The 19,366-nt window shown below is 50.7% G+C and overlaps 1 protein-coding gene across 1 annotated transcript in view; it reads right to left on the bottom strand.

Annotated features, from left to right (window-relative positions):
* Positions 1-926: 926 nt before the first annotated feature.
* LOC147112493 (adhesion G protein-coupled receptor F5-like) overlaps positions 927-19,366 on the bottom strand; it is a 61,786-nt gene continuing 43,346 nt past the window's right edge. The window contains exons 4-7 of the mRNA XM_085998185.1: positions 17,833-17,874; positions 17,696-17,752; positions 4,263-4,330; positions 927-2,609 (exon numbers count right to left, since the gene is read on the bottom strand). Coding sequence (XP_085854311.1) covers positions 4,295-4,330; positions 17,696-17,752; positions 17,833-17,874 — 135 coding nt within the window. The 3' untranslated portion in view covers positions 927-2,609; positions 4,263-4,294. The remainder of the gene's footprint in view (positions 2,610-4,262; positions 4,331-17,695; positions 17,753-17,832; positions 17,875-19,366) is intronic.

Here is a 19,366-nt window from a genome sequence, read left to right as displayed (position 1 = left end):
AGAGAACCCGACACACTTACCTGACGTGACCCCGAGCGACGGGAACCTCGTGGAAAAGTTGGGAAAATGGCTAGAAGGTGGTAAAATGCTGTTCAACAACCTTGAAAGACCCTCGTAACTATCTTAATTGGCTGACCTGCCGCTTAGTACCGGGTCTGCAAAGCACAGGCGGGTTTAGAGCAGGATCCCGACCCGCTGTCAATCTTTTAGATTTTGACAGCATAACCGCCTCCAATCCCGCCCTGGAAAAATTTCGGCCATGAGTGCAGTTCCACGGAACTGGACAACAGAGGAGCGGCATGGGAGTAGGATGGTGAAATCAACTCCATTGAACACCATGGAGAGGTCGAGGAGGAGAAAGAGAGATAACGCACTATGACCACGGTTGCGGAGAATATCATTCATGGCATTGGCCAAGGCAGTTTCAGTGCTGTCTGTAGGTCAACGGTGGGCACGGTGCAAGCTCCGCCCAGCTAAGTCCAATAATGGAAATTGGGGTCTTGTGTCATAGAACGTGATTTGCATATTAAATGGCCCTACCACCTGACTCATCTTCGGTTGGCCAGCGGTAGACCCAGGGGATCATTGTCGCGGTCACAACGATGGAAGCAACAGGGCGGGAGGTCATTGCCCACCACTTGCGGGGTCACTACCGCCCCAAATTCATCCCACTGAATCCTAAAAGTTTTACCTCTGTTAATATTTTGACTAATTTCACGTGCTTCAATTCCAATACCCAGTCTCAGCATCAGGCACAGCATGAATTAGGTATTGAGTAAAGCTCTCTGTCCCCTTCTGCAGGTTTCCTCAGTCATAAAGTGTGACCCCAATTCTACAACATCATGAATAACACAAACTCTGCCAACTGCAATTCTTTGCCTTCCATCCAAGGTTCCTCTTTTAATTTTACATGACACAGCGCTGGGTAAACTGAAATGTATTTAAAATCAGTTAACATCCACCCACAGACTTCAATCATCAGAGATACATTAAAATATAATGATACAGAAATACATATTAATCTGTGTAATAGAAACAATATAAATAGGAGCCCACTCTCTTAAGCAAAATGACACAAAAGTTCAACATCAGTGCATTTAACCAGATGCAGTTCCTGTTTATTTATCTGGGTAAATGTTCATTTACTTGTATTAGCATACAATATGTCACAAAAGTTACATTAAAAACAAACGTTAAAATAAATGTTAAAACTTAAAAGTTAATGCAGTATTCAGAACATAGAAATAATTAAATTGCTCACTCTATCGCTGCAGTATTGTGCATACAATACTCAACTTTAAAATCAGTACAATTCCCTAAAGCTTCCTGTTATTTCTAAAGTTCATTCGTTTTCACTATTATTTGGCATGTAACATAAAATATTAAGAAACTAAACACCTCAAATCTGTGTTAATATTTTCACTGTATATTCAGTGCCCCTATTGCATCAACTATTAATTCTTATCATCACTGTGGAGAGATGTACTTTAGCAAAATATATGTAACACAATCATTGAGACTAAACCGAAGAAAGATACAAAAAAAAACCACATCTAAAATAATTCATTAATTAAAACGGCTTTAAATAAAGAGCGTTGCCTGGTCAATTAATAACAGCAAAATTCAACTGCAGAAACCTGGGATTTTTAAATAGAAACCTGGAAAATAGTCACCGAACTGCACATTGGGCAGTGGCACTGTATGCTGTGATGTGCAATAAGTTAATTATTCATACACAGGTCACATGGATAGGTCAGCTGATTCAGGTTTTACTTTTACTCAATTTGAATTTGCCTCAACAATTTTTTCCCTCATGGCCCTTAGTTTTTCTCTGCTATTTTGCCTCCCCCAGCAGATTACATGTCTGCGGGGTGGGGGTTTGGGGTATGTGGTGGGGTGAGGGCAAAGTATCAAGTCATGAAGCTCTGGCTATCATTAATGTGGAGCAGACTTGATGGATCAGCTGGTCATTTCCTGGCCATCAATTTCCTATGTTCTTCTGCATGTAACCTCGTGTGAAATCAGTCCCACACAGAAAGATGCTTTTTCAGGTTTCAAAGGTAATCAATGGTTGAGTTTCAGTTCACAGTTTGTATTGTTTTCCAGGTTAAATTAATTAGACGGCAATTTTGAACTTAAATCCACATTAAAAACCCACACTTGTCTGCAGATACCTACTGTATGCAGCCATTCATACACATTGTTTTTAGACATTTGAACAATGTTTGTAAGTACTTTGAGGCAAGGTGTTCACATAAGGGATTAAATAACGATATCAATGTATTTCTTTTTGTCAAACCATGGGGAAACTGGTGTTCAATGTACTTTGGAGACTTTGGAGGCAGTAAAGGACATTGATGGCATCTTCGCAGTGTGCTGTGCTGATTCAAGATGTAGTAAACTTGTGCTTTTCACAGGATTTCACTGCACTGTCCATTCCCACATTCAGAAGCTGCTCCAGAATGGCAGCAAAGTGCATTGGAATCCCAGTGTGTCATGATTATAATTGATTCGCATCCAACTAATAGCACTGTAAATATGCAAATCTTTCTTGTCCTGTGAAGTGCTTTGCTCTCCTGAGTATAAATGCTGAGTAACATTACAGGATCCTATAAGCCCAGAACAGGAAAACACAATGAGGATCAGAGAACAATTCGGAGTCAGGTATTGCAGTGCAGGGTTAGTTATCCGAAATTACCCTGCAAGAAGCCACATTTCAGATGCGCTGGAGAATGTGACTGAGTTTTACTTGATTTCACAGTCAGTTCAATGTTGGACCAATTTTTAATTGGGGAAAATGGGGATAGGGCAGGAAAGTGGAGTTGATGCAGAAGTTCAGCCATGATCTTATTAAATGGCGGAGCAGGCTAGAGGGGCCGTATAGCCTACTCCTGCTCCTATTTTTGTCTTACATCTTAAATGGGGCAGTAAGGGCCTAAACCTGCAGCCGGTAGCCTTACCGCAATTCGGGGTCCTAATGATGTACAGTAGTTAGGACCACAATTGCAATTTTATAGTCGTGAATTCTATGCTCATGAGTACCAGCAGTCCGATCAGGATATGGCCAGAATTATTTTTAAAAATTAATATTTTGCGGAACCGGAAGGAGCAGGAGTGCTTCTCCTGGCTCCACAAACACACTGCGGGCCGCTGTCAGCCCAGTCTTCCACCACCTCGGCATCGTGTTAGCTCCCTTCCCTCCCTCCACCCCCGACCACTTCCCTCCAGGCCTCTGCCAGCGACCCAATGAAAGGAGGCTGTCTGATGTGGTTCAGTTCAGACACCCTGAGACACATCAGGCAGGCGGTGGGCACCCTGATCATGCTTGTCATTCAATGCCACACTAAGAAAATGGCCCAGGCTGCTGTTGCTCCTTTGCATTTGTCTCTTTGACATGTTGGACAGCACAACAACAAGGAGCATTCTGAGACAACAGGAGGTTCGGAAAGACTTGGAGAAGGCACAGTGGCACCACTGGGTCATTGACAGGACCATTTTGCACAGTACAGAAATATTGGATAATATTTTGCCAATGCTTTATTATTACAACTGAACACAAGTGATGCGCAGTACTCCAATATATTTATTCCTCAGTCTTGCACCGACAAATGTGATTGGCATATTTTAAAACAATAGATACTAGACATCGGTATCAGAACTTATGTAAATCATCGCTTCTGTTTGTGTTTTATATACTCTTACCTCCTGACTAATGGCTGATTTTCTTCTAAGGTTTCTAATGCTTTAGAGATTGTCTCTTTCACAATGTGGGGCATTTAAGCATCAGACAACAAATTGCCAGAAATCCCCATAGGTTTCAGAAGGTTGAGAAGCCATTACAAACACTCTAAATCGTCTAGGTATTCAAACACCACTACTAACTACCAGCAAAATGTCTCCCAAACCTAGGCAGCATTTTAAATGAGAGCCGGTGAGTATCCCTTTAAATAGTGCTGTAATGGCTGCCTCCCAACCTGTATTGCCCATGGTTTGTGGGTGGGTTGAGGAAGTAGTGGTGGCAATGCCAAGTGACAGAAAAGGGTGTTGGGGGACCTGACAATCTCAGTTGGCCCTGTTTGAAAATTTCAATTAGGCCCCACACCTGTTTGTGGCAAAGGTGCTGGTCACCTAAATGATGGTTCACCTGAAAATCACAATGGACAGACCTCCAGCAATAAGTCACAATTTTACTTCCCCACAATTATTATCTTGCCATCACCCCAGTTACGGCCCCAGTATGTTTATTTCATTATCGTACTGACCTGTTATTCGAAAATATCTCTTAACCAGACGTTCACTTTGAATTTGAAGTTGAAGTGGTCAGTAGATGCTAAAAAATAAACAAAATTGCCTCTTACAATTGAAGCTATTTATTTATTCACTTATTTTTGGTACTTTTCTATAATTTTATTCTACACTTTTTTCGATTCTTTTTTCTTCAGTCTCAAAAATTCCTCAAGTGATTCAAAGTGAAGACATGAATCTTTTAGAAGAGCATCTTGTTACTCATTTTGTTCAATATGAACCATATTATGACTGAGGTAATATTCCTACATTACAACAACGACTACACTTCAGAAGTATATCATTGGCTATTGTTGTGTATGTACCTTTAAGAGAAGAACTGATTCTATACTGCAGTACCGGCAGTGACCACCCCTGTATATAAAGCCATAGCAGGCTTCTGTACTTCAGTCTTAAGTTACCCTCTGTTCAGTAAATACCTGTTTTATTGTTCTCCTGCAGTCCGTGTATTATTAAGGCGCGGACACTACAGTGGCGACGAACAGGTTCGAACTCACCTGCAGTACTGCATCACCTTACGGGGATCTTTCCCTGAGAATAAGCTTCTTGGAGGTCGAAGTCAGAGCAACGGGCGTCGACCGCGGGCAACCGCCCAAGGATCCCTCGGAGTTCGGAGAGTTGCAGGAGAGGCTGTGGAGAGCTGGGCTTGGCTCCCCAGTCAAGGTGTTCCAGCAAATCGTGCTGGTAGCAGGTAGTGCGCTGACTCTTCCGGACTGCGGCGGGCTCGAGCTCGATCGAGCGGCTCTGCAAAGGGGCCGTGCAGCGTCGTCGGGAGGAAAAGAGAGAGAGAGAGGCTGGAGAGCACAGTGCGCGGTCGGTGCTCAAGAACCGGGCAGCGTAGCGAAAATAAAACAAGGGGAAGGAAAAGTGAGACGCGCCGAAGCCGCGGGTCGCCACCATTACCCTGCAGAGCGCTAGGAGCAGCGTGGCAGCAAGGGGAAGAAGGAAAAGCGCAGGAGGCGCCATTTTATTCCATTGGGGAAGAAGGAAAAGCGTGGGAGGCGCCATTTTAAATCACCCAAGATGCCGAAAAGTGGCAGTATCACTGCTTTCGACAACGAGGTAGAAGACTGGACCACGTATGTGGAAAGAATTGAAGTCAAGGCAAATGAGGTGGCCGATGGAAGGAAGGCGCCGGTATTATTAAATTTGATGGGCGCGAGAACGTACGGCCTATTGCGGAATTTAATTACCCCAGCTAAACCAATGGAGAAAAATTTTGAGGAGATTGTTCATATCTTACAGGAACATCTAAGCCCTACACCACTGCTGATAGCAGAAAGATTCAAGTTCCATAAAAGAAACTAGCACAAAGATGAGAGCAATGCTGACCAACTTACGGAACTACGCAAGTTATCGAAGCACTGCCATTTCGGAGCAGGACTGGCAGACACCTTACGGGATAAGTTTGTCTGCGGGCTCCAGAGTGAAGGAACCCAGAAACGACTACTTTCGGAAAAGGACCTGACGCTAGAACAGGCTTTCAGCGTGGCAGTATCCTACGAAGCAGCAGCACGGGGAGCTGTGGAAATACAACAGAAACCACAAGAATACAGTGCTAACGAAATGGCGTATGGAGCAGAAAAGTGTTTTCGCTGCGGCAGAACAACCCATGATCAGAAGGACTGCTGTTTTAAGGACAAAGTATGCAGGCAATGTGGGAAAATGGGACACATAGCAAGAGTCTGCAGGTCGGGAAAGAAAACCAACACAACAAGAACTACTAAGGAAAAGTACAAGAAAGTAAAGAAATTAACAGACAGTAGTTCGGAGGATCAGGAGAGTGATAAGGACTCTGGGAGCAGGAGACTAAGTTGTCTAAAGTTACACAACGTGATCGCAAAGGAGGATCACCGAACCATTTGGGTCACCCTCATGATAGCAGGGTCCCCAGTAAAGATGGAATTAGACACAGGATCAGCCCTACATGTCATGAATCGACGAGACTATGAGCGGCTATTCTCACACATACCCTTGAAGGACACGTCCATTGTATTGAAGACATACACGGGGCAAAAAGTCTACCCCAGAGGAAAAATAAGGGTGCCAGTTGAATACAACGGCAAGGAAACACAGAAACTGTATCTATATATACTACAAGATAGAGGACCACCATTATTGGGACGTGAATGGATCCGAAAAATACAATTGGATTGGCATTCCATTCAGGCGCTAACTGTGACTGACAAAAAGGATGATGACGTCACACCTGGACGACTGTCAAAAATTCTAACTGACGCGAAAGAGGTGTTCCAACAAGGACTTGGGACTCTAAAAGGAGTAACGGCAACAATAAAAATCGAAGATAACGCAAACCCAAAATTTTTTAAGGCCAGACCAGTTCCTTACGCGATCCGCCCAGCCGTTGAAGCAGAGCTGGAGAGTCTGGAGCATTCGGGTGTGCTGTCCAAGGTGGACTGGAGCGAGTGGGCCACACCCATCGTTCCTGTAATGAAGAAATCATTGAGCAGCATGCCTGGGGAGCCGAAGAAGGTTCGCATCTGTGGGGACTTCAAGGTAACTGTGAACCCAGTCCTGCACACAGTACAATATCCACTTCCACGGATAGAAGATATTTTCGCCTCACTATCTGGAGGGAAACGCTTTACAAAGATTGATCTGGCCCAAGCGTATCTACAAATGGAGGTGGAAGAAGCATCTAGGAAATACCTCACGATAAACACTCACAAAGGCCTTTACCAGTACAATCGACTGGTATTCGGGGTAGCATCAGCCCCGGCTATTTGGCAGAGGGCGATGGAACAAGTCCTGCAAGGGATCCCGGGGACCCAGTGTTATTTGGACGACATCCTGGTTACGGGCGAAAATGACAGTGAACACCTTGCCAATCTGGAGCAGGTGCTCACTAGATTACAGGAATATGGGCTATGAGCCAACCGCCCCAAATGCGAGTTCTTCAGGAGACAAATCTCATATTGTGGCCACATGATTGATGAGGAAGTGTTGCATAAGTCGCCGGACAAGATTGAGGCTGTAATCAAGGCTCCAGCACCGGAAAATGTGTCGCAACTGAGGTCGTTCCTCGGGTTGGTGAACTACTACCATAAGTTCTTGCCGAATTTATCTACAATTCTGCACCCACTGAATGCCCTGCTGCAAACTGGAGTAACATGGAAATGGAGTGATGAGTGTAAGCGTGCCTTTCAGAAATGTAAATGCCTAATCACTTCAAAAGAAGTATTGGCCCAGTACAATCCAACACTACCGATTCGGTTAGCATGTGATGCGTCTCCCTACGGCATCGGAGCGGTGCTGTCACACAAATTCCTTGATGGTTAAGAGAGGCCAACAGCCTTTGTGTCGCACTCGTTAACCTCAGCCGAGCGTAACTACGCCCAGATTGACAGGGAGGCCCTCAGCCTGGTGTGGGGGGTGAAGAAGTTCAATCACTATCTGCACGGGCAGAAATTCACCCTACTGACTGATCATCAGCCCCTGGTCTCCATTTTTAACCCAAAGAAGGGAGTTCCGGTGATGACAGCGCAACAGCTGCAAAGATGGTCACTTTTTCTAGGGGCACATCAGTACGACATAGAGTACAAGGGTACGAAACAGCATGGAAATGCTGATGGGCTGTCGCACCTACCGTTGCCTATGGTAGAGGAAGCACCTGCAGTGGACCCTGTTGAGATATTCCATGCGACCATAGTCGAATGTCTACCTGTTACAAACTCAAGTATAGAGAAGGAAACCCGAAATGACCCGACACTCTCTCGGGTCTATGATTTGACAGTGAAGGGATGGCCAGCACATGGCGACTCACTGTTGCCAGCATTCTCGCCAAGGAGAGAACAGCTGTCAGTGTGCCGGGGGACCTTGATGTGTGGATCCCGAGTGGTAATTCCACCCAAGTTAATAGATAGAGTGCTCAATGAGCTTCATGAGGGTCATCTGGGAGGGGTAAAAATGAAGAGCCTAGCCAGGGCGTTTGTGTGGTGGCCGGGAATCGATAAAGAAATCGAGGATATGACCAAGAGATGCACAGGATGCCAGAAGGTCCAAAACGCTCCAGCACAGGCCCCGCTACATCAATGGGAGTGGCCCTCATCTCCATGGCAACGGGTACACATTGATTTTGCTGGTCCATTTATGGAATCAATGTTCCTAATCGCTGTGGATGCCCATTCGAAATGGCCAGAGGTCATCAAAATGTCCTCCACCACCACGGAGAAAACTATTGCAGTCCTACGGACCATCTTCGCCAGGAATGGCTTGCCAGAACAGATTTGCTCCGACAATGGGCCACAGTTTGTGTCCGAGGATTTCCGGAGGTTTCTGAGGAATAATGGGGTGAAACATTACACATCTGCCCCATATCATCCAGCCACAAATGGATTGGCTGAGAGGTTTGTTCAGACCTTTAAAAAGGCAATAAATGCAATGTATAATGACGACATACCACTACAACACAAGGTGGATAATTTCTTGTTTCCTTACCGGAATGCGACACCTGCAGTCACCAACCAAGCTCCAGCCATAATGTTCTTCAACCGAAGGCTAAGATGTCACCTGGATTTGCTCAAACCAAACATAAGACGAGATGTTGAGGATAAGCAATTCCAGCACATAAATGAGAAGCCAACCAGGAGCTTCAAGATAGGGCAACCAGTCTTGGCCCGCGACTACCGAACAGAAAAATGGCAGCCAAGAACGATATGCATACAGCAGGGACCACTAATGTACACAGTGGACGTTGGAGAGAGCATCGTGAGATGCCATACTGATCAGATTCTAGAGTCACAGGAACAAGCCAAACCCATACCACGAACAGATGCACCTGGTAATCAACCTGAAGTACAGATTGCGTCTACCTCAGAAGCAGTGGTATTGATAGCTGACGAACCAACCAATGACAATGAGCCAGAATCAACTCCGCCGCAAGAACAGGATACTCGAGAAAGGCGCTATCCAGTCAGGATCAGGAAGCTTCCTCAAAGACTGAACTTATAAATGATTATTTCAGTTGATGTATATAGTACAGAGAAAATTGTAATTAGTTATTATTTAGTTGTTAAATGAATGTTATGTACTGTTTATCTAAAAGGGGAGGAATTGTTGTGTATGTACCTTTAAGAGAAGAACTGATTCTATACTGCAGTACCGGCAGTGACCACCCCTGTATATAAAGCCATAGCAGGGTTCTGTACTTCAGTCTTAAGTTACCCTCTGTTCAGCTGCAAGCATGAGCAGAGGGAGCAGCCAGACTTTGGAGAGTGGATTAAAGTGGTGGTCCCCTGACCAGGAAGAGGAGGAGAACGTTGGACCACCACCACCATCATTACATCAACTGAGGTGCCTGGAGAGAGAGGACAGAGGAGGAGAAGGAGAAAGGAGGCCTACATCAACATCAACCAGGGGAGAGGCCTTTCTATCACTGCCTCCCCAATTTGGCCTCCACTTCAGGAGAGGGAGAGAGGGGAGAGAAACCAACTGCTTGAAAGGAGGGAAGAAAACTTCATCCGGAACATCTACAGGTGGGTGTTATTTGGGGCACTCTCCCAAGACTTTGTATTTTAGGTGGGGGGAGAAAAGAAGAAGCAAGGCCGGATCATCAAGGGGCGTAGTGTGTGTGTGTGTGTGCTCTTGTTAAAAGCTAGGCCACACACACCACTAATTAGCATCCCTTCTATTGCCTGCCCTGGGAGAGCTTGGAGCTGCCCAAGGTGAAGTCCTTAATTTAATTTAATTACATCGTTAAGACCTGTTGCAGGACTAAGCCTGGGCTTCTCCAGCTTTTCCAGCTAAGACGTCTTCTCCCCCTGCCAGAAGACCACCATCACCAAAGACTTTTTCCATCGGAGAGTGCAACCCTGCCTACACCCACCCACCATCCTGAGTGGCAACACTGCCCTTTGTGGCCTCCCTCCTTCCCACCCCCCCACCTCTCTCTCTCTCTTTGTCTCTCTCTGCCTGTCTTTCTAAGGCACCTTAGTTTCATCTATTTTATTAATTGCCAATTGAGCAGAGGGGCGAGGGCTCCTCCCAATTTAAATCAATAAGGAGAGAGGTGTGTCCTCATTTTAATCAGCTCCCTCTGCTCAATAGAGGACAAAAAAAAATATATATATATATATACACCGAGGCCATTAACACCTTCAGGCCTGTGACTTGGGGTGAGTGTAGCCCTTAAAAAAAGCACCCCAGAATGGCGACTGCATCTTCGCCGGTGGCGGGGCCAGCCGGGACCTATGCGAGAGTGGTAGCCACAGCCACAGCTGCTCCCGCTGTTCCTGCTGCCCCGTCACCTTTTCGATTAATAACGAAAAAGCTTGGGGTGAAGAGCTACACTCACCCCACTATGACCATCGAGGCCTGCGTCAAGGCCATGGCTGGGGTTGTCGGCCCCTCAGCCATCGTCGCGGCCTCGAAAATGTATGGGAAGGCTGTGTTCTTCCTGGGGTCGGAGCGGGCGGTGTCCCTGGCTGTCGCCAAGGGGCTCACCGTGGGCGGGACCTTCCTGCCGGTGGATCCTCTCGAGGCCACCGCGCAGAGGATCATTATTTCCAACGTCCCGCCCTATGTTCCTGGTGAGCTCCTCCTTCCCCATTTGCGACAACTTGGGGAGGTGAGGTCGGGGATCACGCCCATCCCGCTCGGCTTCCGGGAGGCCAGCCTTCGCCACGTCTTCTCCTTCCGGCGCCAGCTGTTTATCCAGCTGGCGCGGGAGGAGGACACTGAAGGGGCGTTCGTCGTCCTCCACGAGGGGACCGCCTACCGCGCCTTTTGGACGTCGGACGGTGTGAGGTGCCATGCCTGCAGGGAGGTGGGGCACATCAGGAGGAACTGCCCTGCCTCCAAGGCCGCCGGATCATCTCGTGCGGCCGAGGCTGGCGCCGCCGCCGCCGCCCTTCCCCCCCGGATCTGTCCGCGCGTCAAGTACGTCTGATGCGCGGTTGACGTCGGGGGCCGATGCCACCAAGGCCTCCGGCGGGGGGGAGGGAGCGTGTCCGGCCGGAAAGAAGGCGCGGGGAAAAAAGAAGCACCTTGGGGCAGGCCCCCCCGTGGATGGTGAGCCCTTGCCCCTTGAGCCCCTTACACCCGCGCTCCTCGCGGAGTTGATCAGGGCAGATGTGAGCGGGAGGGGCCCCGTGCCCGAGCCTGTGGCCGCAACCGCCGCAGCGGTAATGCCAATACCTGCGGCCGGGCTCGGGCCCGAGTAACCCGACAAACCTGCTCCGCCGGAGGGAGTCGAGGAGGAGGCCTTTGCAGACATGGAGGTCTCCCTCGCTCCCTCCGTGCTAAAAAGAAGGCGCGACCCCCTGGATGAGGAGGAGGACCGGGAGGAGGAAGGTCCCTCCGAGCAGGGGGAGTCGTCGCCCGCCGCGGGTACTGCGCCCCCCCGCCCCCCCAGCGCTGTCGTCATCACCAGCGATCGGCAGGGGTCGCCTGTCCCTCGGGAGGCTGAGGCAGATGTGTCTGTCCAGCACGTGCCTCCCGGGGATGGGGATGAGACCCTGCCCGTGGGGGGGGTTGCGGAACAACCCGCGGCAGTAATTGAAGTTGACCTTTTATCGGTGTCGTTACCCCTCGCCGGGTCGGGCAGCCTGGGGGCTGGGTCGGGCGAGCTCGAGGATAATGAGCTCGCCCAATGCGACCCGGACGTCTCCCAGGGGATGCTCGTCCTGGTAGAGCTTTTAATTCAAAACCCCCCGTCCGCTGGGTCGGAGGTTGGTGGCGGGGAGGAGGATGGCCCCCTGGCTGCGTCTCTGGTGCCGGACGTACTGGAGGAGCTGGAAATTGTTCTCTCCCCGGTTTCTCCGGTCGTTCCGGCGTCTGAGGCGGAGGGGAGCTCTGAACCGCCGCCGTCTTCTGGCCCGGCACCCCTAGAGGAGCCCAGGGAGAAATCCTCTGCCGCCGATCCTGGGGGTGGGATCCGGGCGGAGGCGGGGCTGGCTGGCGCGGCCGAGTCGTTCGCTTCGCACTGCGCGGCGGACGGGTCGGCCGCTGGTGACGACCCCCTGGAGGAGGATGGGGACTCGGTGATGGGCACGGAGGACGATTCGGACTCCAGCGCCGACGTGGCGATGGATGACCTCGTGCCCCTTGCCGAGTCTCCCCTCATTTCCGTAAGGGAACTCCGGGATTTTATGGCCACGTGCCTGGGTCAGCGCAATAAGGTCCGGCTGGCCCTCGACAGGTGGTCGGAGCTGGCGCTGCTCATCGATTCCGTCCGCGCCGCCGTTAAGATCTTGGGCGCGGACGAGGGTGTGAACCCGCTCGAGCTGCATCGGCTCACAACGTTTCTCACTGGGCTGCTGAGGAAGTGGCGGCGGACCAGCGGCTGCGCTTCCTCGCCCCGTTAGGTGTAGGTAGAGGTTGCACTATGCTTCTGACATGAAGATAACCATAGCCAGCCTCAACATCAACGGCAGCAGGGAGGCGCGCCGCAGATTCAATAACTTCTCGGTCCTTCGGGACGGGAAGTATGCGGTGTGCTTCCTGCAAGAAACCCACACCGTTCCGGGAGACGAAGCCACGTGGCTCCTGGAGTGGCAAGGAGGGGTCAGCATGAGTCACCTCTCCAACAATTCCAGCGGGGTGGCTATCTTGCTGGCCCCGCATTTTCAGCCGGAGATCTTGGGGGTCAAGGAGCACGTGCCGGGCCGCTTGCTCCATGTCACTGTTCGCCTGGGGGGCGTGCCGCTCCATCTAGTGAACGTGTACGCCCCTCAGACCAGTGCGCAGCAAGTGCGCTTCTTCGAAGAAGTGTCCGCTCTCTTGGGCTCCATCGACGTGGGCGAGTGCGTCATCCTCGGGGGGGATTTTAACTGCACCCTCGAGGCGAGGGACCGTTCGGGTCCCCCGCGAAGCCCGGCGGCGATGGAGAAGTTGAGGGACCTGGTTGGGTCCTTCGACTTGGTGGACGTCTGGCGAAATCTCCACCCCGACTCCAGCGCCTTCACTAGCGTGAGGTCTGGGGGAGGAAGGTCCAGAATCGACCGCCTCTACATTTCCCGGGCGTTCGTCTCCTGCGTTCCGGCAGCTTCCATGCGGCCGGTGCCGTGCACGGACCACCACCTGGTGTGGGCGGAGCTCGCTCCGCTGCGCGCGCGGGGGGGGTCCGTGTACTGGCATTTTAACAACCTGCTGCTGGAGGACGCACGGTTCCGGGATTCGTTTCGTCGATTCTGGGCCGACTGGAGAAGGAAGCAGGGGGGCTTCCCCTCCTTGAGGCTATGGTGGGATGTGGGCAAGGCTCACATCCGTCTCTTCTGTCAGGAGTACGCGAAGGGGTCGACCAAGAGGCGGGAGGCCCGGGTCGGGCGGTTGGAGAAGGAGGTGCTCGACCTGGAGTCCCGTCTCGGTCAGGTCGTCGAGGACCCGGCCCTGCGGAAGGTGTACGAAGAGAAGAAGGGCGCGCTGAAGGACCTGCAGCTCGTCGGGTCCCGAGGCGCGTACGTGAGGTCGCGGATCCAGCTCCTGCGGGACCTGGACCGCGGCTCCCCCTTCTTCTACTCGCTGGAAAAAAGACGGGGGGTCCGTAAGCAGCTCTTGGGGCTGCTGGCCGACGACGGATCTCTGGTCTCGGATCCGGAGGGAATCAGCGCGGAGACCCGCGCCTATTACGGGGCTCTGTTCTCTCCGGATCCGTCCAGCGAGGATGCGCGCAGAGTTTTGTGGGAGGACCTGACGAAGGTTGGCCCGGAGGGCGCCGAAAAATTGGACGCTCCGCTAGGTCTGGCGGAGCTGACCGGCGCCCTCCGCCAGCTCTCTAGGGGAAAGTCCCCGGGGCTGGACGGGCTGACCGTGGAGTTCCACAGGGCGTTCTGGGACGTCTTGGGGGGCGACTACGCGCGGGTCCTGGGGGAAAGTTTGGCGACCGGCGAGATGCCCCTCTCTTGGCGCAGGGCGGTCATTGTCCTGCTGCCTAAGAAGGGCGATCTCCGCCTCCTTAAGAACTGGCGCCCGGTCTCCCTCCTCAGCACGGACTATGAAATCTTTGCCAGGGCCATGTCTGCTCGCCTTGGCACCGTGCTGGCCCACATGATCCACCCCGACCAGTCCTACACGGTCCCGGGCCGGACCATCCACGATAACATCCATCTGGTCCGGGACCTGGTCCACCACTCCCAGAGGGCTGGTCTGTCGGTCGCCTTCCTTTCCCTGGATCAGGAGAAGGCGTTCGACAGGGTGGATCACGAGTATCTCTTCGGGACTCTGCGCGCATTCGGGTTCGGGACGCATTTCGTCGCCCGGATCCGACTTTTGTACGCCGCCGCGGAGTGTCTGATTAAAGTTAACGGGTCCTTGACGGCGCCCCTTCGCTTCGGGAGGGGGGTGCGTCAGGGATGCCCCATGTCCGGTCAGTTATATGCCATTTGCGTGGAGCCTTTCCTGCGCCTCTTGCGGAAGAGGTTGACGGGACTGGCTCTGCAAGGGCCGGGCGTGGAGGTGGTCCTCTCGGCTTACGCCGATGACGTGCTCCTCACGGTCACGGATCCCGCTGACTTGCGGAGGATGCGGGAATGCCAGCAGATTTACTCGGACGCATCCTCCGCCAAGATCAACTGGGAGAAATGTTCCGGACTCCTGGTGGGTCAGTGGCGGGTGGACTCCCTGCCGGAGGAGTTCAGGCCTTTCGCCTGGAGCACCACGCACCTCCTCTATTTAGGAGTCTACCTTAGCCCTGCCGAGGACGCTTGGCCGGCGAACTGGCAAGAGCTGGAGGCCAAAGTCACCGCTCGCCTAGGACGCTGGACAGGACTGCTCCGAGTGTTATCCTACAGGGGTCGAGCGCTGGTCATAAACCAGCTGGTGGCCGCCATGTTGTGGTACCGGTTGGTCACTTTGATCCCTCCCCCTGCGTTTGTCGCCAAGATTCAGAAGAAGCTCATCGACTTCTTCTGGGACAAAAGGAAGCACTGGGTCTCTGCCGCGGTTCTGTGTCTCCCGCTTAGGGAGGGCGGTCAGGCGCTGGTGTGCCTTCGCACCCAGGCTGCGACTTTCCGTCTTCAGACGCTGCAGAGATACCTGTACGTCGAGAATCCTCCGAGATGGTGTGCGCTGGCGACGTTTTTCTTCCGCCAGCTGCATGGCCTCAATTACGACACGCAGCTCCTGTTTGCGAAAGTGGGCAGCAGGCGTGCCGGCCTGCGGGAGCTGCCTGTCTTCTACCAGGAACTACTATGGGTTTGGAACTACGTCGCTTCCAGGTGGAGCTCTCCCCCGTCAGGAGCGGCGGCTCTCCTTCGGGAGCCGCTGCTCAGGAATCCGCACCTCCACGAACACGGGTTCGGGCGGCTGGCGGAGGGTAGGGCTGTGGCTGGCAAGGTGACCAGAGTCGGGGACCTGCTCGATGGCGGAGGAGCGGGCTGGATGGCGCCGGAGGAGCTGGCGCGGCGCCTGTCCTGGGCCAACGTCCAGCTCGCGGTCGAAACCATCGAATCGGTAAAAGCGGCACTGGGCCCCGACTCCACTAGGTGTATCGAGGCAGCTCAAGCACGTGGGGCGATCCCGTCCGAGCTTACCCCCGTTCGGACGGAATTCCTCATCGGCGCCCGGCCCCGAAACTCCCCTCGGGAACCGGTGCCTCACAACTTGAGCCGTCTCGAGGAAATACCCTCCGTGCCTTTTCATTCCGCGCGGAGGGGTTTCCTGTACGGGCTGCTCCTGCACACTCTCCACTTTGCCATCTTCGTCTACCGTCCGGACACGCCTTGGCGTGGCGTTTTGCCGACCGGCGGTAGCGGAGGTCCCCAATGGAGGGCTCTCTATGCGGGAGTCCTCCCTTGTTCCATCGGGGACTTGGCCTGGAGGGTGTTGCATGGAGCGGTCCCGTGCAATAAGGTTTTAAGTAGGTTCACGGACTCCCAGGCCGCCTGCATTTTTTGCGGCCTGGAGGAGTCCGTGTTTCACGTTTATATGGATTGTGAGAGGTTGCAGCCCCTCTTTCACTACTTGAAGGGGCTGCTCCTCGATTTTTGGTTGCACTTCAGTCCCACGCTCTTGATCTACGGTCACCCGGTGCGGAGGGGAGCGGACAGGTTGGAGGACCTCCTTGTGGGCCTGCTCCTGGGCCTGGCTAAAAGAGCCATCAATTGGTCCAGGCAGCGGGCGGTCGAGGGGGTCGTCCAGCCGGATTGCCTGCATCTCTTCCGCGGCCATGTTCGCGCCCGGGTGGCCCTGGAGATGGAGCACACGGTGTCCGCCGGTGCGCTTGAGTATTTCCGCGACCGGTGGGCGCCGCGGGGACTGGAGTGCATCATCAACACGGAAAACCAAATTTTAATTTGATTTGTTAAGCTTTAGTTGACCTTTTGTTTATTTACAGTCGAATTGGGTTTTTTTGGGTCCAAATAAAAGAGTACCCTTTGTTCAGTAAATACCTGTTTTGTTGTTCTCCTGCAGTCCGTGTATTATTAAGGCGCGGACACTACAGCTATAACGCACTTTGGGACATCCTGAGGTCAAGAAAGGCGCCATATAAATGCAACACATTCTTTCATTTTTAATGAGAAAATGTAAGCCGAACGTCCTGAGCATGAAGTCATAAGGATCAGCTGGGCTAATAGTGAACAAGACTGACTGATGTAATGACAAGCAGTGGTTTGTGTGCAGTAACTGAATGTGCCAAATGCCTCAATTTTCATAGTTTTCCATGCCCTTTAATTTGATATCATCAGCAAACGTTTATTTGATTTCCCTTATACCTATGTCCAAATCATTTATATTAATGGAAAGCCAAAGAGGTTCCTGATATCTGGGGCGCACCACTACCCACATCCTGCCAAGTCAAAATAACATTATTCTGGCTTTGAAGTGCAGGGAATGCAGCTAAATTTTCCAAAATATCCACAGAAGCACTACATATGTTAATGTACAAAATGCGAAATGTTTTGGGCTAAAAGTTGGGAGGTCACCCAAAAGGTGGATCATATCGTCTCTCAGGCTTCCCTCCTGGTGGAACACTTTCTACAAACATGGTGGGTCCATCAGCAGCACCATGCAAACGCTTTCCTATCTGCTATTGTGCTGATTCACCATTGTAATATTCAAATGGGGAATCTCCATCCTGACTCCAGTCCAGGCTCCCAGAGAAGAGATTTACAATTACTAATGGGAGCCATGACTCATGTTAGGAGGGAGAGTTGCCATTCTATGTCACTGTAATACAGCACAGCATCAGCTGATAGAAAATGACAGAGAGCGAATGTACTTGTGGACCCCCAATTAACAAAGGTGAGTAATTTGGTGATGTACTGTTGACCTTAATCTTTCCAAACATCATGGTTATCTGAGCAGTGTGTTCTGTAAGTACAAGTTGTTATGTGGAATTTAGGAGGCGGGCTTGTCTTCTACATAAGTATGTACGGTATTGAACTTAGAATGTGCAGCGCTACACTCTGATGGAAACTGAGCATATACTTACCGACTTTTGGGAAGAATCTGGTGACAACGAGAACTTCTGTGTTAGAGCTTCTTGGACCTGATGTAATAACAGAACAAAAGAGTTTAAGTGAGGTGAAAAACAGGTGAAGTTGGGGGGAACTGGTGATTGTAACTTACCTTACTGTCCATGATTATGCCAAAAACCAAAATAAAGATTCCCTGGAAAAAAGAAAAACTATCATTCAACAGATAAACAAACCTTAACAAATCACACAGAATGCTGTACTAGCAATTATAGAATGTTTGTACTGTTTGGCCACTTTACTCTGACTGAAATAATACACTTGGGCAAGCGTTTCCGACCAGCAGTAACCAGCGGGGGTGTAGCTGGGATCATAGATTTTGTTCATCGTTTAACCTGTTGTACACTCCCCAACTCCCACTGCCAACACCCTCTCTTAGCTTGTGAATTACAGCTTCTCTACTCACCCATGGGCTGTATGTACTATTATTATGTATTAGCAGAAAAGTGTGCATACACTAAATAATTTTCCAATCCTGATAAGGGAGGTACTTTACTTAACAATTGATGGCCATTACAGTGGTTGACAAACCATCAATCAGCCCCATGATAAAATTCTTGTTGGTTCTCTACCTCTTCTCTACCTCTCTCTCCTCCTTTAGTTCGCTCTTTAAAACCTACCTCTTTAACCAAGCTTATGGTCACCTGCCCTAATATCTTCTCATGTGCCTTGGTGTCATATTTGTTCTGATAATGCTCCTGTGAAGTGTCTTGGGACATTTTGCTATTTTGAAGGTGCTATATAAATGCAAGGTGTTGTTAATTTCATGGAAAACACCTCGACGATAATCTCAAAGTGCAGCCAGAAGGGTCTCTGAGGTTGCCGGCAGCTACATAGGGAGCTGATGAATCAACTCCGGCAGCTTGAGCTGATCTGCCAATGAGATGGCTGAATAAGCACACATTGCCTTTCGCAGGTCTGTTGCTGGAGAGCCCATTGTTTGGACACTTCCGTGAGTGTAGCCCTGGTAGAACAAAACTGTATACCATGGCTTATGCTCCCCAACAGCCTTGGTAGCCAGTGGCAAAGTTTAAAACTGAGCAGCAGCTGTAAAATCTCAAATCAATAGCCATTACATTTTACCTACCAATATCTAATAAATATGCAGGCACAGTGACAGATAAAGGTCCTGTCTTAGCAGGAAATAACCATGGACCACCATAGCTTGCGATCTTAAAACAGATGTAGCAGATGGAAAGAAACATGTTGCTGAGCAATTTTTTTTAATTCATGTCCTTTACTTCTGCTCTCTCAGTCCAAGCCCAAATGATCGGTAAATTATTCCAATCTCGCAGAGACAGACTCCTGTTAGTGAGTGTCCAAGGTTTCAATCGCAGCAGTAACAGTACTCATGAGAGCGCTGTTCTGAGCTTAGTCTCTTACTGCTTTGGGATTTCCTTGCGGAATACTGTGAAAAAGCCATTCATTCCATGTTACTCTGCCTTTGAGTAAAACCTTCCCCACCACTGCAGTGAGGTGGTCTTCTATCAGAAAGTCTGAGCTATCACCTTTACAGGTGGGTGGCCCTCTGCCCCCCTAAGAGCTACCTCCAGGATTACATCACTGAATGAGAGACTTTTGCCCAAGTTGCTCCTCCAGCCATGATTCTGCAGTTTAAATGTTGTTCT

Source organism: Somniosus microcephalus, chromosome 9 (genome assembly GCF_052327205.1).
Source record: "Somniosus microcephalus isolate GS21.2 chromosome 9, FLI_Smic_1.0, whole genome shotgun sequence".
NCBI classification, from domain to species: Eukaryota; Metazoa; Chordata; class Chondrichthyes; order Squaliformes; family Somniosidae; genus Somniosus; species Somniosus microcephalus.
Note: the sequence above shows the minus strand (reverse complement) of the source record. Positions and strands in the feature narration are given on the sequence as shown.